Genomic DNA, 22996 nt, shown 5'->3' on the forward strand with positions numbered 1-22996 from the left:
AGAATATGACTTGATCTTGGTGAAGAAGCAGAACACATGGGGTACTTCTGATGGAGACAGACAGACAGACAGACAGAGACAGAGAGAGAGAGAGAGAGAGAGAGAGAGAGAGAGAGACAGACAGACAGACAGACAGACAGACAGACAGAGGCAGAGGCAGAGGCAGAGGCAGGGGCAGAGGCAGGGGTAGGGGCAGGTGCAGGCAGAGGCAGGGGCAGGGGTAGGGGCAGAGGCAGGGGCAGGGGCAGAGGCAGGGGCAGAGGCAGAGGCAGAGGCAGGGGCAGAGGCAGGGGCAGGGGCAGAGGCAGAGGCAGAGGCAGGGGCAGGGGCAGGCAGGGGCAGGTGTAGGCAGGGGCAGGGGCAGGGGCAGGGGCAGGGGCAGGGGCAGGCAGAGGCAGGGGCAGGGGCAGGGGCAGGTGTAGGCAGGGGCAGGGGCAGAGGCAGGGGCAGGGGCAGGGGCAGGGCAGGTGCAGGCAGAGGCAGGTGCAGGCAGGGGCAGGCAGGGGCAGGGGCAGGGGCAGAGGCAGGGGCAGAGGCAGAGGTAGACTGCTACCTGCCAGTAAGAGGGTTGGATTATGAAGGATTAATATGGATAATAAAGGATTTGGGAATAAGGATGGGCTATAACATCAAATGGTGGTGCACCACCTACTTGAAACTTTGGAGTGAAGAGTTGGATTGAACAACTTGTGCAAGGCAGTTTTACAAATGGGAGAGGTGAGGATCAAATGAGTGTAGGTGTGTAAACAGCCTGGATTTAGGAATTTTAACAAGGACGAGGTGACCGGAAGAAGGCGTGCATCCTATAGTTGTTGGAGAGGGTCTGAGGGGGTGTGATAGCAGAGGAACCTTGACCGGAGGAGAGGCAGTAAAAAAAAAACACGAGGTCACTGACCTGTCTCCAATGTGACAGCAAAATACCTTGTGCCTAATGTTGAGAGCTTTAAATTCCACAAATTCCATAGCTTTTGATTCCAAACGCTCTCGCTTCCCAAAATAACCTCAAGGTAACCATCATTCAAATCCATTAAGTAACTAGAACGGCACTCGGTGGAGCACATACCTCCACAGAGGATTACCGGTTTCCGTTTTGTATCAATTTAAGAGGCTGGATCTGCATCTGGACCTGAAATACAATGTATTCGGCTTGTTCTTATCAGCTACCCAACTCATTCACAAAGTTTCATCCAAACCCATCCCTCACCTTTTCAAAGATATCCTGCTCACAAACGGACAGACAAACAGAGGCTTGAAGGTGACAGAACGAGGTGACAGAGGTAGTTAAATCGATCAGCGAATCTACCACCACAACCATTCCAAATGTATCGTCCATCCATAAAATGCAATCCCTTGCCATATTGGATCGTTAAAGGCAAAATAACCTTGTTGACCACACAGGACAGCCATGAATGTGGTCGTGCTTGGAACCTACACATCGGACGATCGTCACATTTGCAGAGCTCGGAAGCGATGCACGCCATTGTACACGAAGGTGTTTCTGTTGAATTGTGTGAGGCAGGTGGAGGGTGTACAGTTATTGCAGAGCTCACCTGGAAGGCCCATCCCTATGGGGACCATGTATCTGACGGCTACTCACATTATCTTCACGTCGGACACCAGTCGGTCGGACCCCAACCACTCTCAAGAAACCTGGGTATTTTAATCTCATTCTCCTTTTTCCAACACATCACATTGTTTTCCCCAACATACATCCTATATTTGTGTGCAGTATATCCTAATCCTGCTTATAATCCTACTGCTGGCATACTATTTGTGAAGATCGTGCGACCACATTGATGTGAAGATCCTATGGTGCATTTCAAAAATATTTCATGAGAATAGAGGAGAGTGGGAAAATCCAAATGAGAGATTCCCTGCTTAGTTACCTGAACCATAACAACATCTTGAGGTTTACCACTTCCACTTCGGAGTGGTAAAGTGCATGATGGATAATCCTGCTGTGGTCCCCCAACCTGTGGTGCCCACAGAGTAAATGAAGGTATACACACAATACGCCATGATATGCAGGGATGTGAGGACTGTGGTGGTTCGTGTGCAGCCACCTGGCTGCTGGTTGCATCATTTCTCTGTGGGCACGTCTGCCGCTGATGCAATGCCTCTCTATAACCAGTTATCTGGTACTCATTTTGCCGACCTCGGAGGGATGACAGGCTGTCTCAGGTACAGTCATTATCCTCACTTAGAACGAGAACGCCACTCAGTGGAGCGCATACTCCCGCCGTGGGTCAAGTTGGAATCGTACGATTTCACAAAAGTTTGAGGGAATAGTTCAGTGACAACACAAGACAAGACAACGGGGTATGCGGTATGCCACTATTATGGTCTTGCTCGCAACACAAGACAGACACTGCACAGATATATATTTAGAATATATGGAAGATAGTTTAAAAAAAAACAAGGCAATTTCACTTACATTTTCGGATTCAGCGTTCAATTCTATATAAGTGAGTGTATTTTGAGGCATGTGTGACTTCAAATAAAATTGTAAGCCAGGAAAACGTGCGTTTCATTCCTTAGGGATACAACCTGTAAAACTGGCCCAAACGTGAAAACAAAACTCGCTCATTTTAAGTCGTTCAAGCTAATGCGACCACTCATTCTTCTGGGAAGAATCCCGTGCACATGCTGGTCACACTTATAACTCACCTAAGTCTTTATAAGTTCATCAAATACTGACACCGCGATTGACATTCGCTGAGGTAAATGTTGATATCTCGTCTGAGGTTAAAAAAAAAACCAAAACAAAAAAACAGTTTTAAAGCATTATACGTATCAAACGATACATTTTATGAAACGGGGAAACCTAATACACACTTTGGTGGTTTTAAAATGACAGAATATGTCTTTATTAGAAAAAATGAACATTGAAGAAGACGCTGCTAACAAAATACACCGCTCTAACGCATAACCACGAGTTGAAACTACATTTACAACAAATATGAAAACTATTTTCATATCACAATGTTAAATATAGAATATATAGAAGATAATGTTAAAAAAAAAAGAGCCCTATCTTCCAATGGTAAACAATCCTTCAAAAAATTCCTGGATCCGGAATAATATCCTGAGCTTCACCAAAAACTAATCAATTCTTCCTTATCCCAAGGGCAATCATCCCACTAACTTTTATCCAAATCCGTTCAGAACCTTTCCAGATATCTTGTTCACAAACACACGAACACACACACGTACACACACACACACACACACACACACACACACACACACACACACGGACACGATTGAATGCATTACTCCCTGGCGGGAGTAACAAGTCCATGCCCCTGCAGCGACATGTGGTGAGGTGAAAGTAGCGAGCCGATCCATGCTAGTAATGACAATTTAAAGTTTTCAGTGTTTTCAGAAAATCACGATAGTTTCCCCCGTATCAAGATGGTAAGAGTGAAAAAAAAACAGTCGAAAAACCTCTGCTCCCTCAAGGAACAATAACATATCCTGTACACGTACAGTATATAGATTGCCAATTCCCATCCAAATTGTTGCTTTATAGATGTTATAGATGTGTACTAACCTTCTCTATTACAATGCCACGGTTTCAAAATATCCAACTCGCCAATTGTTAAAATGTAAATCGAACAAACTTCACTTGTCACATGTTGGGGACACAACTCAGAAAATATAACGGTCAGCCGCAAACCCCTGCTTCTCAGCTAATTTCCTGGAACCCTTGCCAGGAATTCTGCTTATAACTGGGTAACCGCAATCGCCTTTACAAAGGCCATGTTTGCTGTCTTGAGAAAATAATTTCCTTAAGTACAGTGTCACACTTCACTTTTGGAAAAATGCATATCGCATCAGGCTGAGTTGTGAAGTTTAAAGTTTATTTATTTATTTATTTAATAATTTGATAATGTGTAAGGTGAAAACCATTAGACTCTGTTCTGGTGACAATTTATTTTGGACAAAGCTCATAGACAAATTCTGCTAAAAGAAAAGAAAAGGGAGAGAGAGAGAGAGAGAGAGAGTGAAAGACAGATATGGAGATGTAGAAACAGAGGTGTGTGTGTGTGTGTGTGTGTGTGTGTGTGTGTGTGTGTGTGTGTGTGTGTGTGTGTGTGTGTGTGTGTGTGTGTGTGTGTGTGTGTGTGTGTGTGTGTGTGTGTGTGTGTGTGTGTGTGCGCGTACACGTACATGCACTTTATGTGGTGAAAAATGAAATTATATGAGACCTACGCTGGTGAAGTTGAGCATTGAGACTGAACTTCTTATAATGCACTGAACTGCTCATTGTGACAAGAGGCTGATATGATGCTCATATATATATATATATATATATATTGATCATGGGGGTAAGGAATGGTGCAGCACAATAGCTTTGCTATACTATTGGGAATGCTGGCAAAAACAAGAATTGAAAAGTGTGTGGATGGGCTGAGGAAATTGCATGATGTTGTCTGTGTTTTCCATGCAGTTGCCACATACTCAAATAGCCTCAGTTCAGCGGCAACCACGTTATGCTGTCGGGTTTCCACTTGTCATCTACTGCAAGACATTTCGTGTTCTGCACCTACTTATTCCACATGAGTCTGATTGCCAAGACGTCATGTTGTCCTTGACCAAGCTGATGCAGCCTGGTATGATGGATTCATGAGCATCATTTGTGGATATTCTGAGCATTGTGTTGCAGGTACAACTAGAACGGCACTCAGTAGAGAGCATACTTCTGCCTGGTTGGCCATATCACTCAATGGTGAAGAATGACTTAAAAAATTCTACTAGCTGGATCCGGATCCCGATCTTCACCAAAATTGAATCGATTCTTCCTTGTCACACACACAATCTGTCCAACAAATTTCGTCCAAATCCATCCATAACTTTTTGAGATATCCTGCTTTATGTCGTTTTTGGCCCCATCTCCCAATGGTGAAGTATCACTCAAAAATTAAATAATTCTCATATCCGAATCCATATTCAGATCTTCACCAAAATTGAATCGATTCTTCCTTGTCACACACTCAATCTGTCGAACAAGTTTCGTCCAAATCCATCCATAACTTTTTGAGATATCCTGCTATGTATAGTTTTTGGCCCTATCTCCCAATGGTGAAGTATCACTCAAAAATTAAATAATTCTCATATCCGAATCCATATTCAGATCTTCACCAAAATCGAATCTATTTGACCTTGTCAGACACGCAACCGGTCGACCAAGTTTCGCCCAAATCCGTCCGCAACTTGTTGAGATATCCTGCTATGCATCGTTTTTCGCCCTATCTCCCAATGGTAAAAAATCACTTTAAAATTATAGTATCCGGATCCGAATCCAGATCTTCACCAAAATCTAATCATTTCGTCCTTGTCACATACGCTACATCTCTGCCAAATTTCGTCCGAATCCGTCCACAACATTTTGAGATATTTTGTTCACAAACGGACAGACAGGGGCGAAAACATAACTTCCATCCACCTTTGGTGGCGGAGGTAACAAGAAGGGCACTTGGCAGAGCGCATACCACCACCAGGCTGAACAGTTTACGTTTTGTATCCCAATGATAGGCCGGATCTGTATTCATACCTGAACCAAAATCTAATCAGCTTGTTCTTGTCACTTACCCAACTCATCCACCTAGTTTTTTCATAACTCGTCCACAACTTTTTGAAATATGACGCTATCTCTCAATGGTGAAGATTTGGTGTCATCTCTCAATGGTGAATCCCCATCTCGTTTTTTCATCTCGTTTATGGCCCCATCTCTCAATGATGAATAATTACTTTAAAATGTAAAAATGATCGTATCTGGATCCGGATCCTCACCAAAATTGAGTCATTTCGTCCTTGTCATATACGCAACCTATCCTCCAAGTTTTGTCCAAATCCGTCCAAGAAGCTTTGACTGGATCTGGTCGTGTGTTGAATGTGGGGAGCGATGTAGGGAGAGGAGTTGAGAGTGACACCAAATTTGCATGCATGTGAAGCAAGGGTGAAGCAATGTTTTTGAGTGTGCGACTAGTACGGAGGGAGGGGGTTATGGTGGTGGATATCCACTTGGAAAATGGCATTGAAGCATTTGACTTTCATCAGGATATCTGGAGAGAAGTCAGGGGTGGAAAGGAGGATAGGCCCTTGGAATTTTTATTTGTTGTCAGGGTAGGCCCTTGAAAATGAACAACACAGGTGGAGGTGGAGAAAAAAAACCCCGCAAATTGCAGAAAAAGCTGGATTTTAAAATTGCATGATCTGTTGGGAATCAATCCAGAGTTGTAATGTCCTAATCTTTTCAGGTTCTTCTATTTGCTAAACTCACTTAAGTAACGGTTTTATGAACTGAAAAGACCAATCGAAACTTGTGCAATTTCAGGTCAATATGAAGACCTGTATGCTTTCTCCTACAAAGCTAAAGCAAGCAGTGCAGAGCGTCAGGATGGTTGGAACCTCATCAACCTACGTGTGGAGTTTGGTCGCATTGGTATGCCCAGCAAACACTGGCAACTGACGAATATCAATAAAAATTACCAGGTTGGTGCCCCATGCATGCCACCAGTATGAAAAGTTTTATGATGGATATCACATCCTAAAGCACATCGAATAATGCTCCATAACATAGAACAAAAGTAGAGGGAGGGCATCTACAGTGGTAGGATCCAATGTGTGAGTTGCTCAATAAACTGCAGAGGTGGAAATATTTGACCAAGAAAGGAAATATGCCTCAGAAATGAGGATCCAAAGGGGAAGAAGAACCTTGTATGTTAGTGAATAAAGTGCTGCTGATTGCAGTCAACTGTGGAAGTCCGATGCAGCTCGGAACACGAATTATTTATTTTTTCTTCACATAACACTTAAGAATATCGAATCGAGATTTATCTTGATGTCATGATGAATATCCCTTGCACAACTCACAGCAAACCGTGTTTCTCCATCTTGGCTTGAAACATCATGCATCTTGTTAAATGTCAGGCAATGTCTCGAAATGTTGCGATTCCTTGATGAAATTCGACCCGATGACAAAATGGTCCTGCAGGAGATCCATCGGTGATGTCGCCTCTTTTTCAATAAAATTAAATCAACAACAACAACGACAACATGCATTTTAAGGCCATTTTCCCTGCTTGAGCAGGGGTTAGCCTTGCGGTCCCCATGACAATCTTCTCCATTTTGCCCTATTTTCTGCATCTCCCCTTGTTAACCCCCTCGCCCGCATTTCTTCTTCCACCATCTTTAGCCCAGTCTTTCTCGGTCTTCCCCGTCCTCTACTTCCTTCTACATTCATTTCCATCACTCTTCTCAACCAGTCACTTTCATCCTTCCTCAACACATGACCAAACCATCTCAACCTGTTCCTCTTCACAGCATCAATCACAGGCTCTATTCCCATCATCTTTCGCAATTCATCATTTGTCTTCCTCTCTCTCAACGATACTCCGCACATCCACCGAACCATTCGCATTTCCACCCTTTCTGGCGAATTCGCATTTCTTCGTTGCTGCTCTTCGTTCATTACCCAGAAAATTAAAATATTATTAAAAAATTAAAATTGATTAAAATCAATATGTAATATATAAATATATAATATATAAATAAAATTAAAATTAAAATTAAAATTACCCAATAAAATTAACCAAAGGTGATGAAATTTTTTTTTTTTTAAATCTTAATAACCAGGTTCTGTCATTCACGTCAATAAACCTTTTGACCTTCCTCAATGGCAAAATAATTGTGCCATTGAACAAACTTGATACTGAATGCAAGGAGGATGATATAGTCCTTTCCCATGCCAATATTCCATCATTTTATTAGAATTAGCTGATTAAATCATGTTACAATGGTCGTTTGATCCACATGAATAACACGTGTTATGCACATTGGTGGGCCAAGGACATGGTACATTTCCAATGTGAAAGGGTTACTCGAGATAAAATAGGGTTTCTCCTACGACATTCCCTGGAAAGGTAACAATGTACCTATTTCTGAAATAAGTTGGAGTCAGAAAGTGGAAATTAGCATTCTGGAGACTCGTTTTTACCGTGTACGTGTCGAATAATCATCCAGAAAGTCGAGGCAGGATTTAAATAATGAAACACTTTAAAATGGGTTCTTTTAGTTACACAACAAGAAAGTTATCCGTCAGAAGATACTGGAAGTAACGTCAGGTCAGTCTTTTGGGGCTGCCACTGGTAACATGTAACCCGATTCTACCTGCCGCAAGGTCGAGTGGTTAGCGGGGACACGTCTCACTGGCTTTGCTAGTGGGGAGGGTGACTGTGACACCCTGGCAGGACTAAAAACAACACCTGACAAAGGTTTTATGAACTCCCATTGGGAGCCAACGGCCATCCAGTAAGGAGATTGTGTCTCCTAAAAAAACACTCACCGGATTGGATCGATTTGTGGCAGCTCGGGTAGCCGAGAGGGGGTAGTGGAAGCCTTGATGTGAGGCGGATGAACTAGTATTAGCCAACAGCAACAATCAAAAGGTGGATGAGCTAGTATTTAGCCAAGGCAACCCCAAAATTCCACGCATGGAGAAGATGGTGGGTACACAGAGTCGCTGAAGCCATGGAAGGCATGTTCCTCATCTGGTGTTATACACTGCAGTCCAATTCTTCCTGAACCATTTTTGTACCACTTTCATAGAACACGAGGGTACTGCTATTTGTTGTTATTACTTATTCATAAAAACATTTGACATTGGGTACATTTGACAAACATATGACATCATACGAATGAGGTGGGATGCAGAGAGACTTCCCATTCATCATGTATCAGTGTGCAGGGCATGGCTGAAAATAAACATATTCATGAGGACATGTAATACAGGTATCAAAGCTCATGAAAGAGTGGAATAAAGGGGGGCAGGAGGGGGGAGGAAAGGGTCAACGGAAACAAAATGAGACAAAGGGAAAATAGTGGGACGACATGAAATGGATGCATCATCCATGAAGGGCAAGCTTGTTTTTAGAAAAAAATGTCCAATGTTAAAGGCTGTTTCAGGAAAAGACGCCATTTTTGCCTTGTTTTTTTATGAAGTATCATAATTGACGCTCAGCCTGTGTTTTATGTTCTTCTTCAGGTATGTGAAACCTATCCTGCTAAGCTGTATGTCCCTGTCGGAGTGTCTGACATCACACTGCTCGGAAGCTCTCGTTTTCGTAGCAGGGGCCGCTTTCCTGTCCTTTCGTACTGGCACAGCGACAATGGGGTGAGACATGCCGAATGTTTGTTAGAAATTTCTTTTCAGGTTTTAGGATGCGATAGGCGGATGGGGTTAGTAAGCCACTTTGTCAATATGCAAAGAGAGGCAAGTTCTGGTGTCATTGCTACTTAGGCAAGTTCTGGTGTCATTGCTACTTTGGCAAGTTCTGGTGTCATTGCTACTTAGGCAAGTTCCGGTGTCATTCCTACTTAGGCAAGTTCTGGTGTCATTGCTACTTTGGCAAGTTCTGGTGTCATTGCTACCTAGGCAAGTTGTGGTGTCTTTGCTACTTAGGCAAGTTCTGGTGTCATTGCTACTTAGGCAAGTTCTGGTGTCATTGCTACTTTGGCAAGTTCTGGTGTCATTGCTACTTAGGCAAGTTCTGGTGTCATTGCTACTTAGGCAAGTTCTGGTGTCATTGCTACTTAGGCAAGTTCTGGTGTCATTGCTACTTAGGCAAGTTCTGGTGTCATTGCTACTTAGACAAGTTCTGGTGTCATTGCTACTTAGACAAGTTCTGGTGTCATTGCTACTTAGGCAAGTTCTGGTGTCATTGCTACTTACACAAGTTCTGGTGTCATTGCTACTTTGGCAAGTTCTGGTGTCATTGCTACTTAGGCAAGTTCTGGTGTCATTGCTACTTAGACAAGTTCTGGTGTCATTGCTACTTAGGCAAATTCTGGTGTCATTGCTCCTTGCATAGCTTTCAGACGAACAAATATGTTACACCTTTTGATTTGTTCCTTGTATTTAACACCAAAGTATTCTTAAGTGCAAAATTTTATTTTTACCAATCGAGATTAAGCGAATTTTTTTTCCTCCATCTTTATTAGTCCCCTACCGGTGTAAACCGGAGGGGACTATAGGTTTGCACGCCGTTCCGTCTGTCCGTCTGTCAGTCTGTCCGTCTGTCCGTCTGTCAGTCCGTCAGTCCGTCACGCAAAGAACAGTTTTCCGGACTTTTTTTTCTAAACGCTTAATGCTATTGATTTCAAACTTGGCACATGGTTTCCTCAGGATAAGCTACAGATCAAGTTCGAACTTCACGACGTTTCGATCATTTTTGACAAAGTTATGGCACTTTGAACTTTGGGAATTCTGATAATTTTGATGATCCTTAACTCAGTGCCATTTTAAGTTTTAATTTCCTTTAAAAACCAATTTCTCTGCAATAATAGGACCGATTGAGATCAAATTTTCACCGTAGGGGGGACTCGGTCTGTAGAATATTTTAATGGTAATTATGACGTCACAGGTCACGTGGTTCGGCCGCCATATTGTTTTTCGTGAAAACACGAAAACCCCTTTTTCTCTGCAATGGCTGAACAGATCGAGGCCAAACTTTGCAGGCAGAATCGCATACCCATGACGAACAAAAAAGTCAGCGAGCATGACGTCATGCGTCACATGGTTTCAGAGTTATGACGTTTTTCGGCATGAACCTTTAAAACCGACCTCCTCCCTCATTTTTGATCCAATCGAGGGGAAACTTCACAGATCTGTTCAGCATGTCAGTCTACTAAAATGTCCTTTTGGATTTTGCGACAGGGCACGTGGTTTGGCAGATATCGTTCATTAAACGAAAATATTTTAAAAATGGATATCTCTTGTTTATTCTAGAGTTCTCCTCAAGCCGCACCACGCCCTCAGCCTCGTCTGCGAACGTCAAAAGTGCCACACAGCGCGCGCTTTCGGGAGGGGCAGAGCCAAGCCGAGCAACATATGTATACACATCGATCATTGATCGTGAACCGGAAAATATAATAAATTACTGATATTTAGCGACTCGAAAGGTTCTTTATCAACAACTTATTTTCTCGTGCTTCTGCTGACCTGTCTGCAAGGTGTATAAATCGAAGTCCCGAGTGCGAATCACAGGTGAGCCCGTCCTGAGATAATTAGCGATTGGGAACGATTCAGAACCTGTGGGTAAATAACCCTTGGTAATTTCCCCAACAGTTTTCCGGACGACAGACTGCCGGTAGGGGACATGTATTGCAGCGCAATATTCAGAATGCTTGTTTTAATGAAGTTGCAATTTGTATTGCCATGTGTTGCCTTTTATGCATGGTTTTAGTAATTACATCAAGATGACAGAATAGCCCACTCAACTAGAATGGTACTCTGTAGAGCGCATATCTCCGCAAGGCTGAGCACTTTATGTTTTGTATCCCACTGATAGGCCAGATCTGGATTCTGACCTGAACCAAAATCCAATCGGCTTGTTCTTGTCACCTAACCCAACCAGTCCACCAAATTTCGTCCAGATCTGTCCACAACCTTTTGAGATATCCTGCTCACAGACAAACAGACAGCGGTGAAAACATAACCTCTGCCCACCTTTGATGAAGGGATGTTGGAGGCTAACACTGTTAAGGGTGGAAATGGGTGCTGGAGGAGTGGAAGTGCAGGTGCAGATGTAGGCGTAGGGGTTATGATAGAGAAGGGATAGATAGGAGTGCAGATGGTGAGAAAATCGACAGGGGTGTTGTGGAAGAGGGAGAAGCGGTAAGGGAAAGGGGGAGGGTAGTTGTGTTTGTGAGGAGAAAGATGGAGCATGAGTGTTAAAGGGATGGAATTGTATAATCAAATTTTATCATACTCACCTTTGAGTTGTTTAACTTTCCTTTAATTATTTATTGAAGGGCATCTGACGACACACTGTGTCACCATGATGCTTCACAGGGAGGGCATTGCATCAGAAAGTATGCTGGCCTTTCAGGGTCGACTTTCTGTTTCATGTGCTAGAAAGAAAAATAGTGGTTGTTAAAAATTTCTTGTTAACTTTCAAAAGGTGTAGTCCATAATACCTTCCTTACCTACCCACACCCAGGAAGGAGATGAGTGTTGCTGAATGCCCACTGACATGTTAGGATGGCTATAGGAAGCCATGACGATGTTTTGTTAATCGGCAGACAGAGCAACAGCCAGAAGTGGAAGGATGCATTGATCTTGGGAAAATATTTGTGATATTTCCGGTTCCTTATATCTGTCGACAGGCAGCTATCTGTCGCAGTAGTCAACCACTGGCTGGTTTCAGCGCCCGATGCCTTGAAGATGAAAGTCTACTTGAGGCGATTCGTCAAGCCAACCCTGCAACTGGACAAAAAGCGCTATGTGTTGTGGACACAAGGCCCAAGGTGCATATTTTCATCCTAAATCCTACTTGCCTTTTGCTTGTGCCTATATTTTAACTGATTTGATGTCCCTTTATTATTTTGCCTTGCAGCTAAATGCCATTGCTAATCGAGCAGCGGGAAAAGGATATGAGAATGAAGAGAACTATGCAAACATTCGTTTCCGCTTCCTGGGCATCGAGAATATTCACGTCATGCGTAACAGCCTAAGCAAGTTACTGGAAGGTAGGTCTGAAGCACATGGCCACACTCTATCCATCTCAGAATGACTTCAGCACTTTTTCATGTTTGCACTAACATTGCCGTATTGTCCTGCCGTTGCCATACTTTTGATTGTTGCCCTATAATATCCCAAATATCGAAGTGAGGATATTAAATGATCTGTCCCCACATGTGCTTTCTCAGTTTGTCAGGGGAAGGCGCTAACAGCGCGAGAGTTCATATCTGGTCTCGCAGTGTCCGGCTGGCTTCGCCACATTCAAGCCATCATGCAGGCAGCTACCTACATTGCAAAGGTGGGTGCTGCGTTTGTCAGCACGTACAAGGTCAGGGTGCCTGGCAAGATAAATTATTGTTTTTTTTCCTGAATGACAAATAACACCAAAGTTGGAGCTGTTTTTTTATGCCTCTGCTGACGAATTTGCCGGAGGTATTATGTTTTTAACTCAACTGGACTATGTCCAGCTGAGTTTTTGTCGACACCCAGTGTCCGTTGTCCATCTGTCGTCTGTCTGTCTGTCTGTCGTCTGTAAACAATTCGATGTCTATGCTCTAAAAGTCACAAATATTGATCAAATTTGATGAAACTTGTTATGCAGCATGTTTAAGACATAAACTAGTTTGGGATTGCATTTGGGCGTTGCACGCCCAAAAATGGTCACGGCAGGGCGGCCATATTGAAAAATCAATTTTTGTCAATCTGGTACTTCCTGATGTAGCTAGAAGGCTGAAACTTGGTGTGTAGACAGTATGTAACAAACCTCAACACATATAATAAATTCAAGTCTGAAATATGAGAAAAGTAATTGTAGTTTTACTTTTCATGCCTCACTTAAAACTCAATTTTTTCTAGTTTCTTGTTTAAACATGAGATACCTTCAACGTTACTGCACCTCTTTAGCACATATAAACTATATAGTTTGTGGTCTATTATGCATATTCTAACCATATTGATGTGGACCAGTTGAGTTCAGGTTCCCTGGAACCTCTAGTTTTGTTTTCAGTCTGGCTGTCCTTCTGTCGGTCCGTCCGTGATAGGTTTTCTTTACTTAACAATGCCGGAAGAGATCCAAGTCAAACTAGGTACAAGGATAATGATGGAAATATTAACTGATAAGATTATGGGGTCAAGAGGTCAAAGTTCAGAGGTCATGTTAGTTAAAAATTCTGTTACTATGCTAACTTGTGAAACAGTGACGGGATTTTGACCAAACTTGGTATACGTATCTATCTATAATTCCAGTAATCTCTGTCTGTCTGTACGTTTGTTTGTCTGTGACCGCTGTTTCTCGACAACCACGGGTCCGATATACTTTTAACTTGCCAGGTATATTGCTGGGGACCCGAGGATGTGCCTTTTCAAGGTTTCATATTAATCGGACAATTACTTACCGAGCTATGTCCAAAAAACGATTCAACCAATCAGAGAGCAGCGAACGATCGCGTGTGCCGGCGTTGCGAATGGACCAAACCATTCCATGTAAATAGAGGGGGGGGGGGGTTCTGTGGTCGTTGCGAATGGACGAAACCATTTCATGTAAATAGAGGGGGGGGGATTGTCACTGTACTCGCAAGCCGTTCGCCGTTCGCTTTGGCGTTGCGAATGGACCAAACCATTTCATGTAAATAGAGGGGGGGGATATAATTTTAGATAGATATATAGTACGGGCATATATATAGTACGGGCATGCCCTAGTATATTATGATGCAAAGAAGAACTGATTATATTTTGGCATAAAAAAGTCAAAGGTTAGAGATCATGTCAGGTAAAAATGTGATACTTGAGAACAGCTGAAGGGATTTATATCAAACTGGGTACAAGTATCTTACTATAATTCACCAAATGTCCGTCTGTCTGTTCGAAGGTACCGTAAAAACTGCTGAACCGATCGCAAAGATATTTTGGGTGGGTAATCCTGGGACTCCTGGGAGTAAAATAGGCTATTTAGTTTTCCCAATTTCAGCTTTGGTCTCCAGCATTCTCAGGTTTGGACTCCCGCATAACATTCGCGTTCGCATAACATTCATTGTGACGATGTTCTCATTGTGACGATCTTACTATCATTCACCAAATGTCCGTCTGTCTGTCTGTTCGAAGGTACCGTAAAAACTGCTGAACCGATCGCAAAGATATTTTGGGTGGGTAATCCTGGGATCTCCAGGAGTAAAATAGGCTATTTAGTTTTCCCAATTTCAGCTTTAATCTCCAGCATTCTCAGGTTTGGGGTCCCGCATAACATTCGCGTTCGCATAACGTTCATTGTGACGATGTTCTCATTGTGACAATGTTGTGACGATGTATGTGTTCATGGTAGTATTTGACATGCTGGTGTGAACGTAATTTCGTAATGTTTTTCGTTTCGTAATCCTTTAATGAACGTTTAATGTTTAATGAACGTTTAATGCCCATCGATGTCCGGGGCCGCACGCATGATACACTGGACGGGCCAGCGTGTACCTTGCCCTTCGCCGTCAGGCTCGGGTAAACCTGGGGCTTGAGACAGTGTCCCACGAACGAGGAATTCCCAGTAAGCGCGAGTCATCAGCTCACGTTGATTGAGTCCCTGCCCTTTGTACACACCGCCCGTCGCTACTACCGATCGGATGAGATCCTCGGATCAGCCCCTGCACGGGCCGTTCTCGGCTCGTGCCGGTGCACCGAAAAGATGAGCGAACTTGACTGTCGAGAGGAAGTAAAAGTCGTAACAAGGTTTCCGTCGGTGAACTTGCGGAAGGATCATTATCGGGACAACATGAGAGCGAGCGAGACGCGAGACGTACATGGTACGTGATCGTCCATGTACTGTTTAGCCATGTACTGTTTAGATTTTGTTGATTTGCGTGTGATATGATTCAACGGATGTTTATAACGGATTCGTTTAAAATAAAAAAGCCTTCAATTTCTGATATTTTACCTTTTCATTTGGGCTTCCCAATTGAAGCCCCGCACGTAGGGCGGGTACTGTTGCTAGTGTATAATAATGTAATAATGTGGGTGGAGGCATATTGGTCGACGTCAACATGTTGAGAAGTGCCGTTCTTGTCTTATTTACAGTCGTGGCCAAAAATATTGGCACCCTTGCACTTTTTTCAAATAATTCACCATTTCTTCCAGAAAATTGTTGAAATTAAAAAAAAAATTTGGGTGCACATATGTATTTCTTTGGTTTGCAGTGGAACAAAACCAAAAAAGCTGAAAACATTACTAAATCTTAGCTTATTCCACACAGAAATCCTAAAATGGGCCGGACAATATTATTGGCACCTTTTAGAAGTTGTTAAAAATAATTACATTTCAAGCAGGTGATTCTCCTTCACTTTTGAATTGAACTCACCTGTGGTGAGTTGCAGGTGCTTGCAATATAAAAATCACTCATTCAACCAGTTTGAATTGAGAAAAGGAGTCATTCTGCTGTTTTGTGTCACTGTGTGTACCGCAATGAGCATGGAGTAAAGAAAGAAAACCAGAGCTTTTCTTAACGCCAGTTAACGTAAACTTAATGCCAGTTAACTGAGATAGACCTTATCATGTTCTCACTCCATCAGATCACACACAGCACGCCGTTTCTGTGAAAAGATTGAGCTTTATTGGGAGTTCACGCAAAACACACCAAGCTCAAGGAAATCAGAGAGCGAAGAGTTGTTAGAGGTCAGGCAGGTCAGACAGTTAGTCTGAGGAGGTCAGACACAAGATTATAGCCAAGTATGGACAATCTCAAGACTCTAAGTCCAGCTCCAGAGACCTTGATGTTCCTGTGTACACAGTACGCAATGTTATCAGGAAGTTTAAGGCCCATGGCACTGCAGCCAACCTCCCTGGACGTGGAAGAGACATAAGAAATCCCGATTGGAGTTTGCCAAAATACACCTGAACAAGCCAAAATCCTTCTAGGAGAATGTCCTGTTTGGTAAAGCACATCATCTCTATGTTCACAGAAAACAAAATGAAGCCTTCAAAGAAAAGAACACCTTCCCTACAGTCAAACATGGAGGAGGTTCAGTGATGTTTTGGGGTTGCTGTGCTGCCTCTGGCACTGGGTGCCTTGAATGTGTGCATGGCATCATGAAATCAGGAGATTACCAAGGCATTTTGGAGCGCAATGTTCAACCTAGTGTCAGAAAGCTGGGTCTCCTTCGAAGGTCATGGGTCTTGCAGCAGGACAATGACCCCAAATACACTTCAAAAAGCACCCAGGAATGGTTCAAGACAAAACGCTGGACTGTTCTGAAGTGGCCAGCGATAAGTCCAGATCTAAATCCCATTGAACACCTGTTAGTCAGGTTCACTATGTTTTTTCTTTGAAAATCATGGTAGATTAGCAAACCTATACATTTTTGGAAACGTTATTACATGGAAAATCTGAAAATCAATGTTTACATTTGCCAATTCCGACCAATTCGATTCGACCAATTCGACCAATTCGACCAATCGACCAATTCCATTCGACCAATTCGACCATTCGACCAATCGTTTCGATCGACCATTCGATCGATTCGATTCGATTCGATTCATCGAATTCGATTCGATCGACCATTCGACCAATTCGATTTGCCAATCAAATTGACCGACCTTTGCCTTTGTGGAACGGACTGTGAAAACGATGCGGACTATATTGTCGGATACGACACACAGGACAGTGATGACGAACTCAAAATGGCATATTCTGTAATCGTGTATGTTTGATGCCATTGACTGCCTGTGTATATTTTGTCATTGACTGCCTGTGTAGATGTGAAGTTATACTGACTGCATGTGTATATATGATTTTGCTGACTGTCTGTGTATGTTTGGTGATATGAATTATTGTGACACATTTTGATGTTATTAACTGCATGGAAAATGATAACATGTATTTGATTATGCAACTTATCGCGAATATAAAGACAGTATTTTGCAATTCAAAACCTTTGATTCGTGTCTTACCATTCCCCATAGCACTAATTTGATACTTCCATTGGATTTCTTGTCCCTGAAAATATAGGTTTAGTATATTTTAAAAAGTTTTTAGGGTAATTAGAGGCAGAAATAGAACAAAATATGTATTTTACAGTGGCCATTATGAAAATCCAAAATGGCCGCCATACAGGTATCTCTCCAAATGTAAACATTGATTTTTAGTTTCCTTATGCTATAACCTTTCCAAAAATGTATAGGTTTGCTAATCTACCATGATTTTGAACGAAATATAATTTATTGACATAGTGAACCTGACTATGTGGGGAGATCTGAAAACAGAAGTTGGGAGAAGGCACCCTTCAAATCTGGCAGAACTGGAGTAGTTTGCACAAGAAGAGTGGCCAAACTGCCAGTAGAGAGGACAATAGCTCAAATGACAAAAAGGTTACGACCCGGACAGACACACACACACACACACACACACACACACACACACACACACACACACACACACACACACACACATACACACCACACACACACATAGACTTGATTTCAAAATCCCGTCTCCTGCTGCGCATGGCATGGGTTAATTACTCAGTCTCTTACATTTACCCTCAGATTAGTATGGGACACAATCATCATAGTAGGAGCTGCTGTCTCAGAAAATGACATCAAAATGGAGAGGAGACATCAGCTCTGGCAGTCTGCCACAACCTTAGTTCCATGGACATTGATTCTTCTGCTGTCATTCACCTCCTTTATATTTTGTCAAGTTATTTGTTAATTGATGTTGTTTACTTGTTGTTATGTTAATTGATGAGGGAAATAATTATTCTCATCTCTCATGTGCATTCCAGTCACCTCAGGCAACAGTTGGTGTGCACAAGAAAAATAATTCTGTTGCATCTTGAGCAATGCTTCGGATTCATCAGTTCAACACTGCCTTGTTTTTTGAGGTCCAAGTCTAGATCTACTGTAATCTATATACCACACAGAGGATAATAACATGAACCTTCCTGCCGCTCCTGCTCGGAGTGGGTTGCCTGAAACCAGACCCAGCTGTTCGTCAGATCCGTAACTGATATTGAACCAAACAATGAAGACTCTTGGAGATGAATGGTATGATATCTTCAACAACAAGGATGAGGGAATTGAGTGGACACAGAAAAATATACATATTTGTGTCACAGGTTGTGACCACAATGCGGTCATTCTTGTTTTGGCGATAATTAAATAAATAATTGAGATCATTCCCGACTATACTCGCATATATGCTGAGGAATGAAGCCTTGCAGGAATCCTTTCCTTATTTGCCTTCAAAAGGAAGTACTTTACTGTGACATGCCTGGCTCTCTGTTTACATCTTTAGCTTTAGTAGGCCTCTGTAGCGACCCATGGGTCCCCCAAGCGAGACCAGCAACAGAATCTCCTTGCTCCAGCCGGTGACGTAACCGGCGGGCAAACCACTGCGCCGGGGTGGCCTGTCACGTGACCACCAAAGCGTGCCGCGCGTGCGGTTATAATCCTTTGCATCTGTCAGTCACGTGACCACCAAAGCGCGCCTCGCCTAAGAGGCGTGGCTTTCGGTTTCGGTTGTGCTTTCTGGTTTTGATATATATGCAGCCCGATAAACGGGCTTTTCAGAGTTCCCGAGTTGGTTTTTAAAATAAACATCTTCTCGGACAAGTTTGTGTCTTGCCCGTCACTTCGTCCGTCTCAAGCAAGAGTCCTGCTCTTCACTGGTGACCCCGAATTTACGACACGCGATGGACACCGCAGTGTCCCTCAAATTGCCCACCTTCTGGGAAGCACATGCCGCCATCTGGTTCGCGCAGGCAGACTCCCAGTTCGCCCTGCGTAGCATAACGGAGGACGCCACGCGATACCATTACGTGGTCGCCGCGCTTGGCTCCGCAACCGCCGCCCGCTGCCTGAGCTTCCTCCAGAACCCGCCCGCTGACGGCAAGTACGACGCCATCAAGGCACTTCTTCTGGGCGCTTTCGCCCTCTCCCCGGCTGAGCGCGCACGACGCCTGCTCGACCTTCCTGAGCTCGGCGATACGCGCCCGTCCGAACGCATGGACTACATGCTCGCATTGCTCGGCGAGCACCCCTCGGATTTCCTGTTTCGGGAGCTTTTTCTTCGCCAGCTCCCGGCCCAGGTACGGGTCGCCCTGGCAGGCACGACCATCGTGAACCCCTGCGATCTCGCCAAGGAGGCCGACAAGATCGATTCGGCAAGCCAGCCCGCCGGAGCGGCGAGCCAGCTCGTCGGGGTGGCGGCCGGGAGCCCTCCCGCCCACCCGCCCGACGCCCGCGATGCAGTTTCCTTCCCGGAGGCCGCCGGGCCGGCGCGACTGGCAGCGGCGATGCCGCGTCGCCCGGTCCCGACGCGTCGACCGGAGCCCCCGCCGGACCCGGCCTGGTGTTATTTCCACGCCAGGTTCGGGCGGCAGGCCCGATCATGTCGACCCCCGTGCACGTTCGGCAAGTCGGGAAACGGGCGGGCCGGCGTTCCTCACCAGCAATGAACGCCGGCCGTTCCGGAAACCTGCTATTCATCGCGGACCAAGCGTCGGGGCGGCGCACGACGTCGTCGCCGCACGACGACCTCGGCATCGTGCGGCGCTCCGACAGCGCCTGGGCCTCGCCGCTGCACATCGTCCCGAAGCCGGGGGGCGGATGGCGGCCATGCGGAGACTACCGCCGCCTTAACGACGCCACTACCCCCAACAGGTACCCCGTCCCGCACATCCAGGATTTTTCCGCCCGGTTGGCGGGGCGGACCATTTTTTCAAAAGTGGACCTGATTCGGGGGTACCACCAGGTGCCCGTCCGCCCGGCCGACATCCCGAAGACGGCCGTTATTACACCTTTCGGCCTCTTTGAATTCCTCCGGATGCCCTTCTGCCTCAAAAACGCGGCACAGGCGTTCCAGCACCCGATGGACGGCGTGCTGCGCGACTTGCCGTTCCTCTACACCTACCTGGATGACATCCACGTCACCAGCACGTCCAGAGCCGAGCACCTCCTCCACCTCCGGACGCTGTTCGGCCGCCTCAGCTAGCACGGATTGATCTTCAACCCGGCCAAATGTCACTTTGGTGCGGCGATGATCGACTTTTTGGGCCACCGCTTCACCCGGACCGGCGCCGTGCCGCTACCGGCCAAAGTCGAGGCCATCGCCGCTTTCCCGCGCCCCCGCTCCGTCAAGGCGCTGCAGGAGTTCCTCGGGATGGTGAACTTTTATCACCGCTTCGTGCCCCGAGCTGCGCAACTCATGCGGCCCTTGTATGCCGCCCTCCGCGGCCAGCCGGCGAAACGCGACGTTGTCTGGTCCACGGACATGGACGCGGCTTTTACCGGCGCAAAACGGGCCCTCGCCAACGCCACGCTGCTGGCCCACCCGGTACCCCAGGCTCCCATCGCCCTCACCACGGACGCCTCCGACTACGCCGTGGGCGCGGTCCATGAACAATGGGTCAACGGGGCCTGGCAGCCACTCGCGTTCTTTAGCCGGCAACTCCTGCCCAACGAGTTGAAGTACAGCACCTTCGACCGCGAGCTCCTCGGGCTGTACCTGGCCGTCCGCCATTTTCGCCACCTCCTGGAGGGCCGCCCGTTCATGGCTTTTGTCGACCACAAGCCGTTGGTTTTCGCCATGGCCAAGGTCATGGAGCCCTGGTCGGCCCGCCAGCAGCGCCACCTCTCCGCAGTGTCGGAGTACACCACGGACATCCGGCATGTCGCCGGGAAGGACAACGCCGTGGCCGACTGCCTTTCTCGAGCCGGCGCCAACGCCGTCCACGTCGGCGTCGATTTCGCCCTAATGGCAACGGACCAGGCCACCGACGGCACGGTGCAGGTGCTCCGGGTGGTGGACACGGGCCTCCGCTTGGCTGACGTCCCCTTCGCGGACACGGTCCTGCTGTGCGACATCTCCCAAGGCCGACCTCGCCCCGTTGTGCCGGTCACCTGGCGGCGTTGCATTTTTGCTGCGCGCCACGGCCTCTCTCATCCGGGCCGGAAGGCGTCCCAGAGGCTGGTGGCGGCGCGTTTCGTCTGGCATGGGCTGCGACGGGACGTCCGCGACTGGGCCAATGCCTGCACACCCTGCCAGCGGGCCAAGGTCCACCGTCATACCCAGGCTCCGCTGGCTCCCTTCACCGTGCCCGAGCGACGGTTCGACCACGTCCACGTGGACCTGGTGGGTCCCCTTCCCCCATCGCAAGGGTTCACCCACCTGCTTACCATGGTGGACAGGACCACCAGGTGGCTGGAGGCCGTGCCCCTCGCCTCCACCACCACCGCCGACGTGGCCCAGGCATTCATCGCCACCTGGGTCACGCGTTTCGGCGCACCAGCGGACATCTCGTCGGACCGCGGCCCACAGTTCACGTCCGAACTATGGGGCGCGGTCGCCCGCACGTTGGGCGTTACCCTGCACCGCACCATGGCCTAGCACCCCCAGGCCAACGGGTTGTGCGAGCGGTTCCACCGCTCCATGAAGGCCGCACTCATGGCCGGCCTCCAGGACGACGGCTGGGCCGACCGGCTCCCGTCAGTCCTTTTGGGCCTCCGCACGGCTCCCAAAGAGGACCTCCAGGTGTCCACCGCCTAGCTGGTGTACGGCCAGGCCCTCCGCGTACCGGGCGAGTTCATTCCCGACGCCACCAGCCCCTGGTCCGCCGCGCGCCAGCGCATGGACTTCCAGGAGGCCGCCCGACGTTTCGCCCCGGTGCCCACGTCCCGCCACGGCGACCCCCAATCCTACGTCCCCCCAGCACTCCGCACGGCGGAGTACGTCTTCGTGCGCCACGACGCGCATCAGGGGCCGCTCCGGCCACCCTACGATGGACCCTTCCAGGTCCTACGACGGGACAACAAGTCCTTCATCGTCAACATCGGCGGCCGGGCGGACCGGATTTCGCTGGACCGCCTCAAGCCGGCCCACATGGACGTCGACCAGCCGCCGCGGCTGGCTCTCCCACCGCGGCGCGGCTGCCCCCTGTCCACTGCACCCCCCGTCCGACCACCCGTCACCACACCGGACCCCCCCCCCCCCCCGCGACTGGCCAGGGGTTGTTTCGGTCGGGTCATCCGGACCCCCCTCAGGTTGACCTTCCTGGATCAAGTCCATTCTGGGGGGGCGTGTGTAGCGACCCATGGGTCCCCCAAGCGAGACCAGCAACAGAATCTCCTTGCTCCAGCCGGTGACGTAACCGGCGGGCAAACCACGGCGCCGGAAGGGGGGGGGGGGGGCGGTCACGTGACCACGAAAGCGTGCCGCGCGTGCGGTTATAATCCTTTGCACCTGTCGGTCGGTCACGTGACCACCAAAGCGCGCCTCGCCTGAGAGGCGTGGCTTTCGGTTTCGGTTGTGCTTTCTGGTTGTGATATATATGCAGCCCGATAAACGGGCTTTTCAGAGTTCCCGAGTTGGTTTTTACAATAAACATCTTCTCGGACGAGTTTGTGTCTTGCCCGTCACTTCGTCCGTCTCAAGCAAGAGCCCTGCTCTTCACCTCCTTTGTTTACACTGTTGAATATCCATGTAAGAAAGCAAAA

At 46.8% G+C, this 22996-nt stretch overlaps 1 protein-coding gene across 3 annotated transcripts in view; it reads left to right on the forward strand.

Annotated features, from left to right (window-relative positions):
* LOC137425488 (phosphatidylinositol-3,5-bisphosphate 3-phosphatase MTMR8) overlaps nucleotides 1–22996 on the forward strand; it is a 54857-nt gene that overhangs the window by 5009 nt on the left and 26852 nt on the right. For 2 of the 3 annotated variants that reach the window (XM_078776732.1, XM_078776733.1), the window contains exons 2-8: nucleotides 1520–1654; nucleotides 4454–4616; nucleotides 6341–6498; nucleotides 9050–9178; nucleotides 12172–12312; nucleotides 12402–12534; nucleotides 12715–12824. In XM_078776732.1, the coding sequence (XP_078632858.1) occupies nucleotides 1520–1654; nucleotides 4454–4616; nucleotides 6341–6498; nucleotides 9050–9178; nucleotides 12172–12312; nucleotides 12402–12534; nucleotides 12715–12824 (969 nt within the window). Of the gene's footprint in view, nucleotides 1–1492; nucleotides 1655–4453; nucleotides 4617–6340; nucleotides 6499–9049; nucleotides 9179–12171; nucleotides 12313–12401; nucleotides 12535–12714; nucleotides 12825–22996 lie in introns of all 3 variants that reach the window. The other variant, XM_078776730.1, reaches the window with a different exon arrangement.

The sequence above is a fragment of the Myxine glutinosa genome, chromosome 4 (assembly GCF_964187855.1).
Source record: "Myxine glutinosa chromosome 4, kmMyxGlut1.1, whole genome shotgun sequence".
Lineage (NCBI taxonomy): Eukaryota > Metazoa > Chordata > Myxini > Myxiniformes > Myxinidae > Myxine > Myxine glutinosa.